The sequence below is a fragment of the Colossoma macropomum genome, unplaced genomic scaffold (assembly GCF_904425465.1).
Source record: "Colossoma macropomum unplaced genomic scaffold, Colossoma_macropomum, whole genome shotgun sequence".
Lineage (NCBI taxonomy): Eukaryota > Metazoa > Chordata > Actinopteri > Characiformes > Serrasalmidae > Colossoma > Colossoma macropomum.
In genome coordinates, this window is record NW_023494795.1 from 11635510 (window position 1) to 11653078 (window position 17569).

At 39.0% G+C, this 17569-nt stretch overlaps 1 protein-coding gene across 1 annotated transcript; it reads left to right on the top strand.

The window, feature by feature from the left end:
* Positions 1-1535: 1535 nt before the first annotated feature.
* Positions 1536-14237, top strand: spata18 (spermatogenesis associated 18). The gene is made up of 12 exons (XM_036582650.1): positions 1536-1622; positions 3619-3724; positions 4106-4221; positions 4661-4779; positions 5181-5276; positions 5382-5516; positions 6731-6965; positions 8008-8166; positions 9708-9883; positions 12603-12726; positions 13622-13687; positions 14002-14237. The coding sequence occupies exons 1-12, from the start codon at positions 1536-1538 to the stop codon at positions 14056-14058; spliced, it is 1476 nt and encodes a 491-aa protein (XP_036438543.1). The 3' UTR covers positions 14059-14237.
* Positions 14238-17569: the final 3332 nt, after the last annotated feature.

Consider the following 17569-nt stretch of genomic DNA (forward strand, 5'->3'; position numbering starts at 1 on the left):
TTTAGCATGACAATGCAAAAATCCACAAATATAGTTCTAATCTTGGTCTAAATTGAGACCAAAATTGGTCTCAAGTTAGACCAAGATCAGATCATTTTAGATCTAAAGTGTTGAAAATTTCTATTGTTATACTTTGGATAAACCTTTATGGGTGCATTTGAATGTTTTTGTAATTTTCATTCCATTATTCACAATCAACTTAGATTTTCTCTTGTTTCTGTTAAAAAGCAGTAGCTCCTTCTGATCAAAACTGTGAAATTAATGCGTTAATTTAAGTGAAAATTTCACTTTTATGCATTTTAGGTTTGACCTGTCTGTTGTCTGTGACACTGTATTTACATACAATTATTGCATTTCACTGAAATACTTCACTTGATAAAACTTATATATCTGACTACTTGAATTTTGTACATTTTATTCTCTTAACAATATCTGACTTCTTGCATTTTTGCACATTTTACTTAATTTAACAATATTGGCTGCTAGAATACTGTATCAACCAAATATTGTATTCCATGTCTGTTCTGGTTGCTATCTCAGTGACTGCTATGCTCATGTATACTAGACTATCTGCTAATCTGCTAATATGTCATAGTATGTAACATCCTACTTTGCACAATGTACATACTCTCAGCACCATGTACTGGCTTTGTGTTTGTATTTATTGCACTGTACTGTCTGCACTGTGCATATTGTATTGTTTCGCCCTTGTGTTCCTGTGTTGCAACATGATCCTGGAGGAATGTTGGATCATTTCACTGTGTACTTGTATATAGCTGAAATGACAACAAAGCCTCTTGAACCTTGGACCAATTTAAAAAAAAATAAATAAATGTTTGCTCAGGCAAGTTTAGGGATTATATGTTAAATTTCAGATTTGGACAATAACAGGTTGTGTGCATTTGTGGATTAAGTGTAACATTCAAGATTATATACTTTATTTGCTCCTTTATTTCAGTTCAGCAGTGGACTATAGTGTTTTATATGGGAAAGGAGGCTAATTGACCTCAATACACTTCACTGAATGTGTGTAAATAAACTCCGCTGACATCTAACACTAAAGTGTGTGTGTGTGTGTGTGTGTGTGTGTGTGTGTGTGTGTGTGTGTGTGTGTGTGTGTGTGTATGTGTGTGATGACAGTGTGACATTTCAGCATCTCATTACATTACAAACACTGTGACGGCCCATGCGCGCGTCACAGAGAGAACGGGCACGCGCCCGGTCCAGCTCTTCAATGAGGAGTAAAACTGTGAGAGGAGGAGAGCAGCTCCGTTTACTCTGAGCCTGAATGCAGGAAAAACAGCTCCGTTGCTACAACTAAAGCGCGTCCGTAGCATCCGGCGTCAAGGGCAAGAACTCTTTCTGTGTGTGTGTGTGTGTGTGTGTGTGTGTGTTTGTGTGTGTGTGCGTGTGCGTGTGTGTGCTGGTCTCTTTCACAAAGGGGGTATAAATACGGAGCGCACTCGCGCCAGATTAAGTGCCCCGGTCGCTCTGGGACGTCCTAGCAGGATTAAGGGTGCAGGCTAACTGCAGACATGGCAGACACGTTGAGGAGGCTGGTCAACACATCATCATACAGCGTTCTGCAGCAAAAACTGGAGGCCTGGTACAAAGACTATCATGTAAGTCCCCCGTAATTCACGGCTGGTGGAGCCCCGTGGCCTCTTCCACCCACGGCTGGAATCTCCACGCTGCAGAGGCGCAGTGGCTGTAGTAGCTAGGTTAGTTCACCACGTGCAGGCTTAACTCTTCGCCTACCGTTAACGGGGTTTGGACGGTGATTTCTGTTACATGACACAACTGGGGCGTTTCATAAAGCAGGAGCTCTCAGTAAGCAGGATAAATCACACTAAAGTGAGAGCGAGAGTTGTCCATTTTATACTGGTATTGGACAGTGGACTGTTAGCTTGAATTATGTGGCTGACTGAGAGATTCTGCTTTATGAAGTATATCGTTTAGATTATTTATTTATCCTAAGTAAATTTACTGATTATCTAGGTAATTCAGTAATAATTAATAATAGACAATGTTTCCACGGTTGTAGTTCGAACAGAGTGAATAACAGCAGTTAGAGAGTAGTTTAACCGTAGTTGGCCAGAAAGCCCAGAGTTCAACGGAATGTTTGTTTTCGCTGCAAAGATTCCGCGGCAGAGTTTGGTTACTATGGACGCCAGTTGCCAGGACAACGGTGGAGCCATTCCTGAGCTTCCTTGTGGCGTCAGACCGAACGTGCTCGCGCCCCACTGGCCTAGTAATGAAGTCAGAATGAGGCTGCAGCCATAAAATCACTGCCTGCTGTGTCCACAGTCCCACTAAAGACAGCCAAGAGCCTACAGTGGAGCAGGCTAAAACAGGGCATGATAGGCAAGCATGGCTAATTTGGGAACTGTGCCACTTTTCCCTACTTGTGGGTCAGTGAGGTGGTCATCAAGACCACCTTTGTTGAGTATAAAAAATTCCAGACTGTGCTCCAGATAGTAAGCATATATTGGTCTGGTAGCTTGAAGAGGTTGGCAGCCCACTGACTGTAGGCCACTGCTGGTCCACCCTTGGACCATGCAAGTTTAACTAGCTTTTAATAGATTTTGAGTGCACATAGCTTTTTATTTTGGGGAAAAAACTAAGACAATTATTATAAACAATTCAGAAAAAATTAAATGACTAGGCCTAATTGAAACTGATTTTTTTGTTGAGATTGGTTACAGCTGTCTAATCAGCTTTATTTATGATTTTACTTTTAAAATGATTTCCTGAACTATTTACAAAGGATTAGGAAGAAAGAAATGAAGGAAAAATAAGTAAACTGGACTGTGAGCAAAATGAGGAATGAAAAGTGGCATTTTGTCTAATACTCTGCTTTACCACCAGTGGGCTGCCTGGAAAATGGTGAGCAAAAAGCCTGTGGGCCACCAGCTTTGTCATCAGTGGGCCAACAGTGGCCCACTGTCCTCTTGCTATCTGGGTCAAGTTTCAAGACTGGGTCAAGGCTGAGTTTAAATGAAAGCAAGACAGAGTCAAGATCAAGACCCAAGCATATCAAGTCCTGTTTAAGGCCAAGCCTTAAGTTGTTTAAGTTGTCTGCATATTTGCCTTTTTCCCCCATTTGTTTCAAGGTCAGGAATTGACACAAGCATGTGACAAAAATGTAAAGGATGGGTTTTTTAAATAAACCTGGTTTCACGACAATAAATATTTATCAAATTCAAATGGTATGATGTCTTCTCTTCTACTTGCAAATGTAGTATGGATCAAAAGTTTAGAATATGGCTCCAACAGTCCATCACTAAATTTATTCAGATGTGGGAAATTTCTCAGTTTTTCAGAAAACAATAGTGCATTAGTGGCCAGAGTTCCTTGGCGTTTGGTGCCTGCTCTGAATAAATCCATCCAATGGCAATGCGAATTGGATAAATCAAACACAAGCAAGGGCAGTGATCAGCTTTTACGATGCCTTAGTAAAAGTTAGTGCATGTTGTTGACAGTCAGGGGAAAAAAAATACAAAAACCCCAAGACTGGTCTTAAGTACAACTGTAGCCTCTGATGAACTTAACTGACTGAAAGGTGGAAAACATCTCAGATGCACTCTGGTTCATATTGGTGATCTCATGTGACTGCAGGTCATCTCATGTGACCAGAACCTGAACCGCTGCTGCGAGCTGGTGGAGCTCACCTCTAAAATCCAAGGGCAGCTGTTCACTATTCTCAACCTCACCGCACAAGAAGGTACAAATCCACATATAACGCATTCTTTCTGCCACCATAATGGGTTATCTGTCCTCCTTCCTCCTACTCAACCCCTTCTACCTATTTTTATCTTTCATCTTCTCTTTCTCATTTCACCTCCTCTATCTCTCCTCTCATTTAGGCCTAAAACTATGTAGAATGTCCTTAGCTTTCCATTTCTATGAGAAGCAAGTCCTGAGGCTGTGTTCTTTTTTTTTTGGCCTCATTCATGTTTTACTCTCTTCTTCAATCACTCCTCCTCCTTTTTACTAGTGGTGGCTAGAGAATGTATATCTTACTCACCTTTTGTTCAACTCTTGTAGTGATCTACAGACATGTTTTGTTTTGGCTGTCTGGCTTTGAGATTCTTCTCTACCCCAGGTGGTCACTATGCTGGAGTGGACACCCTTAAATCTCGCCTGTTGCCATGGCTGGGTACCTGCTTCACCATGGCAACCTCCTCTGTCTCCCCAGACACTAGTCTCAACCTCATTCAGGTCACTTCACTTCTTAAATATCCAAAATATATTTTGTTGAATCGTTTTTGAACCGTCATAAAAAATATTCTTTAAAGCATGCATTCATTTTTAATTGAATTGTATGATATTATGTTGGCTGGGTTTTATTGAAATATGTCACTTCTTGAAAATAAATGAACTCTGAATGTTCTGTTGTCTGTATTTCATTCCTCTATAAACTGTTTATAGAAACATTTTGTATTGAGTGTATTTTTGAAAATAATTCTGAAATATACCAAAATAATCATGTTGAATCAAACATCTTGAGGTCATTGTAGATTTATAACTCCTGCTGTTTGTGTTAGACCTTAGAAGGTTCACTAAAACTCAGAATTGCAACTAGCTTTTGATGCTCAGTGTTAACTGACATCACCGGCTGGATAAAATCATGGTTTTGTTGTGCTGGTGTGTTGTTTAGGACAACGTGGAGAAGGAGCGGAAGATCCGAGAGCTGTCATTGTCTCATGAGAGCGACATGCAGAAGATAGAGGACCAGCTGTGCTCCACGCGTATACAGCTGGATTCTGTCAAACAGGAGTCAGTACCAGTTTGGTTACAAACACACAGAGCCACACTTCATCTGTCAGTACTGACCAAGAAATGTTGGTCAGTGTTAGACTGCAATACAGAGGCAATACAGGACATATTTGGACATTTGTGCCATACTTAAAAATGTATCAAGGTCATTGTGTTAGTAAACGTATAAAAAATACATGTGTGTGTATATATATATATATATATATATATATATATGGAATTTATTTATTTAGTAGTCTCTGTGCTTCATAGAACTCTTAGTGTAGTCTGGTTAGAGTTCTTCTTCAGGCTTCATTAAAGTGTATCAGTGGTTTAATAGGTAAAGTGTCCAAATACTTGTGGGGGTTACTGTATATGCAAGCATACAGTTTTCTAAGCATTTGCTACTGATGTGTTCCCAGGCTAGCTGATGCTAAGAGTGAACTGGACTCTACCAAAAACAAATCAGCAACTACCCTTCTTGCCACCGAAGATGAGATACTGCACCTCAAAGCAGAGTGAGTTTCATGCCTTTTGCAGATCTGAGAATTAGAAATGACACTTCCCAGGCCTCACATTGCCGGAGCTGAGAAGCTTGTTTAAAGGAACGTGTGTTGGTGCAGGTTGCGGGCGGCCTATGAGCAGATGGATGTGTATAAAAGGAAGCTGGATGTGCTGGAGGACTACGAGAGGCAGGTCAGGTTACTGAGAGATGAGGTCACCTTTCTCACTGCGGAGAAAACCATGCTACAGGAAAGGTGAGTTACACACACACACACACACACACGTATTATAACAAGGTGCCCATCCCTGTTCGTGGAGATCTAGCACTCTATACAGTGCAGTTCTAACCTTAAAGGAACAGTTTGGGAAACCGCTTACCCCAAACATAGTCAGTACAGTCAATGGGCCTCATTCACCAACCGTTCTTAAAAATAAATTTCTTCTTAAAACCCACTTATGCACTTTTCACAAAGATTCTGACAGTCACCAGTGTTTTCTTATTGGGGATTTGTTCTCAGGTAAGAACAGAATCTACACACACTCGAGCACAAAAGTGAGATCAGTTCTGCGCTTTAAGAACACATCATGAATTTGAAGTAGACGTTTTCTCAGGACCTTTCTCAAGAACACATTTACGAAAAACCTGGGAAGATATTGGTGAATAAGGCCCAATGTTTGGTGTCTGAAGTTTACTTCGTTAGTTTTGCAGTGGAGCCAGAATGTAGCTAGCTAGTAATGTAAGCTTATACCAAAATATTTGCTATTACACAACATACATGTCTAAATTATCACACTTGCATCAAACCGGGTTGGGTTGTTAAGTAACCTCATGGTGTCTGATACTGTATTACATATTCTTATGTATAAAAATGGACAAATGTGTGTCACATAGCTGTCCAGCTGACAATTTTAGTGATCAAATGAGACTTCATGGTGATTTGCTTAAAATTCCTAAGGAAAATTGCATTAGACATCTGGCCCAGATAAAAAATACAATAGTTACTCACAACATCAAAACTGAGAAGGCTTTTAGTCTTGGATGATAAACGGGAGAGATTTATCATCCAAGAGATATTAAGGAGATCTCTTGATTTTTCTTTCCATTTAATTTTGTCCACATAATAAAGTCTATTTGAGATTACTTAACAACTCAGCGCAGTTTTAAGGGAGTGTGTCAGGATTTAGGCATGCAGTTTACACAATACTAACTGTGAGATATAATTGTTCATTTCTTGTTAGCTACATTTGCCTCATAGCCCCAGTGCAAGACTAAAGAAGTAAACTTCAGGCACCGAACATGTCTTGCCTGATCGACTACGTTTTGCATAAGAGGAAAATTTAAAATTTGATGTTTTCTGAACTATTCATTTAATCATTATTCAATTGGTCACAATACTAAAAAACATCTCAGCTCAGATGACTAACCTGGTCAGGGCAGTATTTGATGATCTTCTGTCTGTCTCTGAAGGCTGGTGAGAAGTCGTTCCCCCAGTCCTCTCCCGCCACGGAGGAGTCGCACCAGCAGCCCTGTGAGGAGCGAGTCTCCCACTCGAGCCCAACTAACCAACTCGTCCCGCCACGCTCGCCTCGTGTCTCGCTTTTCTGACCTATATGCCACTGAGAGGCTAGAGGCCCAGAGCCTGCTGCGCCGCTACATTGATAACTTGGAGACAGTGCAGAGGATCATCTTCATCGCCGCTGTGGTATGAAGCCCTTAGCAAAGCTTACACCAACTACTAGGGCTTTATGGGTAATTTAGACTTTAATCCTTTTGCTGTGAACGACCCTGTACCTTAATTATGTTTATTTTATTAAACAAACCATCGGCCATTCTGTTTTGTCACTAATGAAACAATCATAACACTACCAAAACTTTACCAAATGTTTCAGTAGTGACGGTTTTCGTTGTGACAATTTTAGCTAATTTTGGGCACAACTCAAGCCATGACTAGCAAACATAGCTGTGAACAGGTAAACAAACATAAAATCATATTTTTCTTTAAAATACAAAAGGGTTTACTTAACTGCATATAAAACATGCTTAGGTAGTGACTATTCTTAATGTTCCACACTGATTTTCAGACTTTGGGACACATTTACCTGAAAACAGTAGGATCTCTTCAATACAGGGGCATGGCTAAAACACTCTTTCAATGCACACACAAACATCAGAGTCATCTGCTAGTGGGGGTCTGAGGCATGACCTCTGTTACAAAATGCAAAATGCATGCAATTTCATATTTCCCCCTGAGAGGTCTCCCAATCCCCAAATCTTACATAGTGCAGCTTCAATAAAGTTTTTTTTAATTAAAAAATTAAACACGTGATAAATCTAAATCTTTCAACTTGACTTTAAAAGAAACCAAAGGTTCTTCAAAATAAACAACATACAAAAATATAAGTATTATTTTCACAAATTGAGATTTAAGGGGTTTGGGTTTGGGACAGACACAACCAATAGAAAGTGCCCTATAAAAAATGACTTTATATATATTTAGCTTATTACTATCACAGTTAATGCCTTAACATCATCCTTGTAAATATCTAATGTCTGAATACTGAATTGATTTTATTTTTTTTTTACTTTGGGACCACAGTTTGAGCTAATTTGGTAGAATGGTCCAGATTAGTGTGCCAGATCCACTTGTTTCCTCTTTTATTCTTTTTACTATACTGTGTTATGATGCACTGTTGCACATATGAAAATGAAAACCCTTTTATATTAAATTCTAATGTGTCAAACAGGAATCGCTCCAGGCTGCCAAACTGGCCTATCGGCAATTTAAGCTGCGTGTGAGGAAGACTCTCTCCCCTACACATGTGGGTCCTGAGAGCCTTGAGGACGCAGTAGTGGATTACATTGTTCGAAACCTTGACCTCTATGACGTCCAGACAAGTGTCAATGTATGTTCTCTACGTTGGCCTTTGCAACTTAAATATAAAGTTTTGTTTTGTTTTTTTTTGTTTTTTTTTTTACATATACAGTCATATGCAAAAGTTTGGGTACTCAAACTTTGGGCACATATTGGAAAAATAAAACAAAAAATGTGGCTGGTAAAAATGTTATGGCACATTTCATGATTTAAGTGTACTTCTCTTCTAATATGTTAAACTCAGCAAATAAATTGTGCTCTAAAATGCCATATTTAAGTTTCCTGTAGAGAATGTGTTTCCTTACTTTCAATTAGAAGATCAACATATACTTTAACTGGGGGTGTTCAAACCTTTGCATATGACTGTGTTGTAAGGCTTGTTAGAGAAAGATGTGCTCCATCTGTCGGTGTAGTTGTGATTATGGATCCATCCATGAATTGCGATGAACCATACTTGACTTTTTAAAAATGTTTATTACTGTCCATAGCAGTCCACATCACTGTGCTGCAAAGAACACTCATAAATGATGACACTTTTTTATTATCATTATTTGCATTGTCAAGTGTAGGTGCAAGTCAGGGGCAACAGCCACTTTAGAAGGACAATAAATTCACCAGCTGCTTAAACAAAACAGATAAAAGGACAACAAACCCCACCCTCATCTGTAAAAATTTTAACTACCATATTATTATAAACATTAACTCACTCATACTAGTCACAGTGCTCATTATGTGGAAATTCTGCATAGAAAGACAGAAAGTTTAAGACCCCATTTACATTTAGATGAAAAACAACCAGATGAAAATCTTACAGTACTGCTAAATTAGTTGCAGTCACCGATCAATAGTTTGCACTGTTGTAATAATATTAAAACAATTCATTGAAGGTACGAGTATAAATTATTCTATTATGATGCTATTACTTTACAGCCTTACATTGATGTGAAAAAAGAAGAAAGTTTAGATTTTAGTGTCTAGAATGACAAACAAAGCTGTAGATGATTCTATAATAATAATATAGCTGCAAAAAGTAAAATATAGCTGTAAATCGTTGAGTGTGAAATTTACAACGTCCCCAGTGTTTTCTGTTTGAAAAGTGGTGATCAAATTGTGGTAGATAACTTGAATAAATTTACTATAAATAGATAAAAACAATGTATTAATTTAATAAGAGGGTGGTATTCCTAAAAATTGAAATATCGAAAATTGAACAACTGAATCAAACCATCTGATAATACAATCTGGGGTCTAGCTTATTGTAATTCAGTCTTCATTGTATAAAATGTTACTAAATTAAACTGCAATTGTTAATATGACAACCGATTCCAAACTTTTGCAGACAACTGCAAATGAAAATAAGCCATCTGGCTAAATCTGGCACATTTACATTATGAAATAATGATGTTGCTTAATAGGTATTGTGAATATTAAATAAACAAATAAAATAAACAATTAAATACAATGATCACTTGAATGTTCATAAAACCACTTTATGTCTTCAAACCGGAGAATACGTAGGTTGGAAGTCAGTTAATATAGTCAGTATTTTTTGCTGATTTTGTCTTATTACAGGACGTCATCAACTCAATGAATGTGAACCCGCGTATCTCCTTCCCTCCGGAAGTGGACTTTGTGCTCATCAGCAGCTTCATCAGAGAGATGTGTAGAATCGCTTTTGCTATGCAGACTCTGGATCCCCCTCTAGACCTCGCCTTCAGCTCAGATGGGGAGCTCTACAGTGACGTTAAGTGAGTGGATACACATTCTTACATGTTTTTGCATACAAACACGCTGTCAAGCTGTAAGATTAAAGGTTCTGAACAGATCCAAATGCAGAGTTGTTTCACACAGTGTAAACACACAAAAACACATATAAACACTAACAGATATCGGAACCATATGACAGACCAAGGTCAAAATACACCGATCAGGCATGTCTTTATGACCACCTCCTTGTTTCTACGCTCATTGTCCACTTTATCAGCTCCACTTACTATATAGGTGCACTTTGTAGTTCTACAGTTACAGACTGTAGTCCATCTGTTTCTCTGCATACTTTGTTAGCCCGCTTTTACCCTGTTCTTCAGTGGTCAGGACCCCCATGGACCCTCACAGAGCAGGTACTATTTGGGTGGCGAGTCATTCTCAGCACTGCAGTAACACTGACAGTGTTGGTTGTCTGTTAGTGTGTGTTGCGCTGGTCTGAGTGGATCAGACACAGCAGTGCTGCTGGAGTTTTTAAACACTGTGTCCAGTCACTGTCCACTCTATTAGACATTCCTACCTTGTCAGTCCACCTTGTAGATGTAAAGTCAGAGACGATAGCTCATCTCTTGCTGTACAGTATGAGCTAATCATCCTGTAGTCCTTCATCAGTGGTCACAGGATGCTGTTGGCTGGATATTTTTGGTTGGTGGACTATTCTCAGTCCAGCAGTGACACTGAGGTGTTTAAAAACTCCAGCAGCACTGCTGTGTCTGATCCACTCAGACCAGCGCAACACACACTAACACACCACCACCACATCAGTGTTACTGCAGTGCTGAGAACGATCCACTGCCCAAATAGTGCCTACTCTGTGAGGGTCAATGGGGGTCCTGACCATTGAAGAACAGGGTAAAAGGGGGCTAGCAAAGTATGCAGAGAAACAGATGGACTACAGTCTGTAATTGTAGAACTACAAAGTGCACCTATATGGTAAGTTGAACTGATAAAATGGACAATGAGCGTAGAAACAAGGAGGTGGTCATAATGTTATGCCTGATCGGTGTAAGCCAGACAATAGAAAGTAAACACAGCTCATAAATATCTCATAAGACTTTTTAAATTGAATGTCAGACAATATATCACTGCTGTCAGAACAAAACCTTGTTTCTCCAAAATGGTAACTTTACAGGAGAAGGAAAAAACATACTTTACTTTTAATGTAAGTCAGTGGAACCAGACTTTTTTGCAAGTCATTTTGGGCCGTTTCTTTCTTTGCATTTATTTTGAAATTTATACTCAATGTCAAGGTCAACAGGCATTTTTAAATTATGTCAAAAACTGAAAAGCGACAAAAATGAGGATATGATGTTTTGTTCCGACAGCAGCGATATGCTATGTTCAAATTGGTCCCCTAATTACATTTCTCTGCACTGGAAAATTAGAGGCACTACATAGAAAATGATTTTAGGGAACAGAATTCATGGTTTAAGTTAATGATTTTGTACACCACCAGTGTCTCTGCAACAGTAGCCACATTCCATTGCACACAACAGAGTGCATTATGGGCATTCCATGTCCACTTGAGTACATGCACTGGATACATTTCAGACACCACTATGTAATGGCAGGCATTTAAAATAGCACACTGAGAATAGGGCATAGTTTTGGACATAGCCATAGACTAGTCTAGGGGTGTCTAATCTTATCCACGGTGGGGCCAGAGGGGCTGTGGGTTTTCATTCCAGCAAAGCAGGAGAACACATGATCAGTCATTGAAGACTAACTAATTAAACAAGTGGAAACAGGTGGGCTCCAGTTTTCTGGAAAGAAAACCTGCAGCCACACCGGCCCTTTACGGATAGGATTGGACACCCCTGGACTAGACAATCAGTAAACAAACAGAAGTAGGTGAGCAAAGTCAACCACAGAATTTCTTAGCAATAGTGACCTCTAGAGGCAGGATGAAAGAGACTTGGGTGAGAGACAAAAACACGAAATTAAAAGCTGAACTCTTATCACGCACTAACAGTTTCTTTTGGACTAAACTAACATTAGAGATACATTTGAATCATCTATTTGAATTATGGTAGCTGCACTTTGCACTGTGTGAACAATTCATGAAGAATGCACCAACAGAAATGGTTCAAAATTTCATAACAGTAACACACATTACCCCCTGTTTTCGAGTGTCACCTTGCCCCTTGGAACTGAGTTACAACAGGTAGACGTTGAAATCTTCCCCTGTGAAATGGGACCCTCAAATAAAGAAGAACATTACTTCATTAACAGCTACTAGCGGTGCTCTATAGGCGACCCATCTTCAATGAAAGCAGAGGAGGGTAAAGTTCTGCAACCTCACTGCTGGTCTGGGGGGGGGCGTTATTTTCACCCATCGGGGGGATTTATTATTGCCCACCCCTAATTCTTTGATGATATGTTATTAGCCAGCTTGATGTTTGAATTTTCCAGTTCCACCTTAAATGGAGCAGTAGTTACATTCTGGTGCTTCAGGCATCAGAACTGCTGGACCATTTAAGACATTAACATACTATTAGAGACATTAGCATACTATCAGAGATTTTTTTTATGCTTGGTATGAAGAAAAGGACCGTAATACCTTGAAATTAAATTAAAATAAGATAATACGATGGTTATCGTAATTTTTATCAGAGAAAATAGTCACAATTGTGACAGTGATGATATTCCATATTCACAAAAGCATTCTAAAGCTCATTTTGTCCACCTCTGTTTTTCTCTCAGGTACAGGCGGAGTTATGACTCGGAGTTCACTGCTCCGCTGGTGGTGTATCATGTGTGGCCTGCACTGATGGAGGGAGACAGTGTGATAGTGAAGGGAGAGGCTGTCACCAGGAGAGGGGCACTGGTATGTTCACTGGAGTAGCCTTAGGCTGATGAACGACTTGTAATTATCCAGTCCAGATGTACATTTAGTGCTTATTTCACACTTCTGTGCTCTGTGTGTTACTCTTTGGTTTAGTGGTAAAATTTTATTGTGCTTTGTACAGTCGTGTGCATAAATTTGGGTGCCCCCGGTCAAATTATGTTTTGTTGATTTTGTGAAAATAAATGAACATATCCTCTACAGAAAACACACTTCTGCACATTTGAATGCGCAATTGCTCTTTATTATGGCAGAAAATGCCATATTTAAGTGTGTTCCCTGTAGAGGATGTGTTAACTTATTTTCACTTAGAACATCAACAAAACATGTCATTTGAACTGACTTTTTCACACAGTTGCATGTTAGTGTTTATAAACTTTGGCCACATGCCTTGTAGATCCACTTTGCTGTTAGACACTGCACCTCTCGAACCTTTCGTCAATGGCCAGTTGAACACTCTTCTGTATTCAGCTGACCACAGAACTCATTTTAGCTGGATATTTTTGGGTGATTTACTACTCTAAGCCCAGCAGTGAAACTGACGTGTGTAAAAAACACAATTACATCACTGTGCCTGATACACTCGTACCAGCGTCACACACATTGCCATGTCACTGTGCTGAGAACGATCCACCATCCTAATCTGGTCAACAGATAAACTGACCAATAATGAATTGTGGATCAAATGATGAACTGAGGACAAATCATAGATGAAAACAGATGTGCTGCCATGTATAACTGTATACCTGTTTAATGGATCTATGAGATAGTTAGAGCTCATAAAGTGAACAGTGAATGGAAGTATTAATGTCTGTGTTTCAAATAAAGTGGCCAGTCAGTGTCATTTAACGGTAGTTTTATGCTCCGTGTGCTTTAGTGGAGAAGCAGAAGCCGCAGCTCCAGTCCAGTCCGCTCTCGCTCAGGAAGCCCCACCCGCACACTTGTAAGTTTCTGTGATGACTGATGACCCACCAGTAATTCTGCCAATCACAGTCGATGGTGCATTCACGCTCTTTTCTGGAAAGCTGGATTTTAGTGCATTTTGTTAAGATGCATGTTTGTTTGAAAGTCATGTTTTATATTCCTTTTGCACATGCTTTCTTGGTCTGAGGGTGAGTACAGAGCTATACTTCAGTGTATTACTGATTATTTAGATAGCCCTCTGTCTCTCATTCTCTCTCTCTCTCTCTCTCTCTCTCTCCCTCTCTCTCTCTCTCTCTCTCTCTCTCTCTCTCTCACTCCCTCTCTCTCTCTCAGATGTCCAGTCGTAGTCGGAGTCCGTCCCCTGGACGTCTCTCAACCAGTCGACTATAAATTTGGCCTTTGAAATTCATCCTGTCAACTATAGCTATAATTCTAAAAACTCTAGCTTTTCAACAAAATCATCATTACCACTAATAATAATCTTGTGTCTTCTTCATTTGTTTTAGAGCGAATAGCAAATTTTACAAATAACTTGTTAACTCTCCACTGCTTGATGTTGCCTCAGGGCAACAAACTCATTTTCCTCACTTTACAGTCACATTATACATTATACATTAGTAATAAAGGGAGGAGTTTGAGTGAGTCAATGAAAAGCATGTACGTGGTCCCACTATCTCTTAGTGAGCACGTTTAAACCTCTTTTTAAACATTTAGTATCAATTTTTTTATTATGAGAATTTGCAGAAATATGTTTGTTGCCTAGAAGCAACGCTGTGCGACAGTAGAATGGATTTAGCCAGTGACAAGCCAGGTCTCACCACTTCAGGGAACATGGCTCTGTATCATTTCTTCCCTTTGTTGCACAATGTTGCCTCAAGAGAACATACCCAAAAGGGCCCCTGCACACATTTTTTTAGTGTTTTGAAATTGAATAATTGGTTCTGAAAAAAAAAAATCAAGGACCAATTTATGCAAGAAAAGTGAATTGAATATATTTTTAAATTGCTCTCTTAATGCTTGCAGTAGAGGGTTAACTTGTAATGTGTACAAACATCCCTTTTTCCTAAATGTATAGAAAAAGTTTACCACCCCTTAACATATGGACTGAAACTTGTTTTCTACTCATGACACCTTTCTTTACACAAAGCCAAAGGCCAAGGCATCAGATCAATACATTAAAATGCGTTCAGTCAGGAGGATGGCAGTATTGCAGGCCCTGGGTGCTAATACATTACAGCAGCCTCAGACAACTATGTCACTGCTTTGCCCCTATAAGGGGAAAAGCTCCTCGATCTATATGATCTAAGGTGAAGGTGCTTTGTCTGTCTGGTAAAGAGCTGGACAAACCTTTAAAGGTGCTACAATTTCAGTCTTTCCTAAATGTGTGTTTTTGTGTGCTGTGTTTTTTAAATTTCAGTGTTTAAGTCATTTGGACTAGTCATTGTGTTTTACAGTAGGGTAGTTACTCTGGAGTCTACCACTCTTAATGCCTGCACAGTAGCACTTTTCTGTCTTTCAGGTGTAAATTCTCTGATTTCAATGCAAAAGTGTGCAAAAGAGTAGGAATCTTTTCCCCCTCCATTCCAGTCTTTAAATATTTATTCAACATTTTTAATGCTAGTTTTATTACACTGACAAAGATTTAAGTAGTTAAAGCTCTGTATAATAATTTCTACTTTATTACAAAATTACAAAGAAACTGAAATGAATGCAAAATGCATTCAATTGATTATTTGTTTCTGGTATAGTTGACAGTGTGACATACATAAATAACACTGTTCTTAACCTTAAACCTTAACTCCAGTTTGGCCGATGTTAAGTCTCATGATCTTTGATGATCCTTCAGCCTCAACATGACTGGTTAAACCACTTTTTCCAGATTTTCCCCATGGTGCTTGTGTGAGTAGAGTGGAATTTGTATGGTTAATACATTATTGTATTTTCTGCATGCTTTGCCACTTTATACTTCTGCCAGACCATTATGTTGGCAATGTGGAGGTCAGTCACTGTTTCCACTGGTGCTAAAAACTGAGTTTACTTCTTCTCAAAGGCACTTGATCTTCATCATCGTGGTCAAAACAGATTCCAGTTTTTTACTTTTTGTTTTTGTTTTGTTAAGGTGCTCATCCTTCATTATTAATGATTGCATTTTGTTTGTTTGCTCTGTGATTTTAATGATTTTGTAAGACAACACTGTACTGTATCCTCAAGATTATTTACACTGAAGCACAAAGGTAAAACTGAATAGTAGGATTACCTGAGAAATGATGTAAGTAGACCAATGACTAATAAATCAAACCTGAGTTTAACTTTGTTATTTTGTTATTATTTTGCTGTCAGTTTTCTGAAATCTGCAGGGATATTTTTCCACACCTCTGAAGTTCAGTCTTAGGACTTGGTTGCATTTTCTGCCTCTGATAGTCAAAGTAATCCCTAAGTCATTCAGTGATACTGAGGTCTGTGAAATTTGTGTGTCTCCTTTTCTCAGTGAGGTTCTTCTTGACAGCTACACATCCTTTCAGACTCATAGCGCTGAGTCGTCTTCACAGTGGAAGGATGGACAGAAACTCCTGTGGATGTTTTCAGATCTGAAGCAGCTTGATTTTTTCCTCTCTCTCAAAGATGAAAGCTTTAAGTCCTGTTTATCTGATGGTGACACTTTTGGTGTCTACCAGGTCTTGCAAGGTTGTCAGGAGTCCCATTTTCTCTGTAGCTTTGAATATATTTCCAGTTTTGGAAACTCCTTTTTTATTTAACTTATTTTTCTTTGACTTTCCTTTTCCTTGTGCAAGTTGATTATTTTATAATCTCCTCAAAAATAGACCATTAAAATAAAACAACTTGTACTTAATTACCATTTGGACTGGATATTAAATGAGTGAAGGGTGGTCTCTGACTTTTGCACAGTACTGTAAGTATGTATATAGCTTTCCAGTGCATTATTACTTGAATGGAGACAAATGCTAATGTTACAAACACGCTAATTGCTGCCATACTGATTTTACAAACTCAGTGGGTGGCCCTTTTAGTTTCTTATTTTCCTGTCTAGTATGATTGATCCCTTAAAAAGATATTCAGCTTTCTCCACTAGGGGTCACCCACACCCTACTGCATTCCCTCCATCCACTCACCTGTAGCTCCTCATGAACAACATAAGCAATAGGTTTTAAAAAAGGACTGCAATGGCTTCCAGCCTGTTTGTTCACATAGGGGATGTGGTCAGATATATTTTTGGGAGAATTATAAGCAACAGACGCTGAAGAAATCACATGTGGCATGTTCATTGATGCTGGTCTACAATTATTTTTTTCCTGCTAGGCCTATAGATGACTTCAGGTTGGTTAGGTAACCGTATAATAGCCAGTTTTGGGCAGAATAGTTTGAAAAAGTAGTGATGGCTGAATACGGAACATGCTGTTCTAAATGTATTCAGTAATGTATTTCATCACACTACATAAAAAGTAACATATTCAGAATACATTTATAATACATATTGATAAGGCACATGGGGAAAAATCCTGCGGTTTCATCTCACTTCATGAAATTAAGTCACAAACTTTGGAACATTGTTTTGGCTCTCTTTGCCTGCTTCAGTCCACTGCTGCTCCTGTAATCCTATATTATCCTATAATCCTATATTATAAATTAAGCAAACAATTCATTATGTCCCAATAAAAAATCATGCAAATTTGACTCTACAGTGGGTGATTTTCAGTGAAAGACTCGGATGTAACTTCATCCCCGAGGTGTTCGATGGGGCTGAGGTCAGGGATCTGTGTAGGCCAGTCAGGTTCTTCCACACTAAACTCACCCAGTCATGCCTTTATGGACCTTGCTATGTGCACTGGGTCAGAGTCATGCTGGAACAGAAAAAGTTCTTCCCCAAACTGTTCCCACAAAG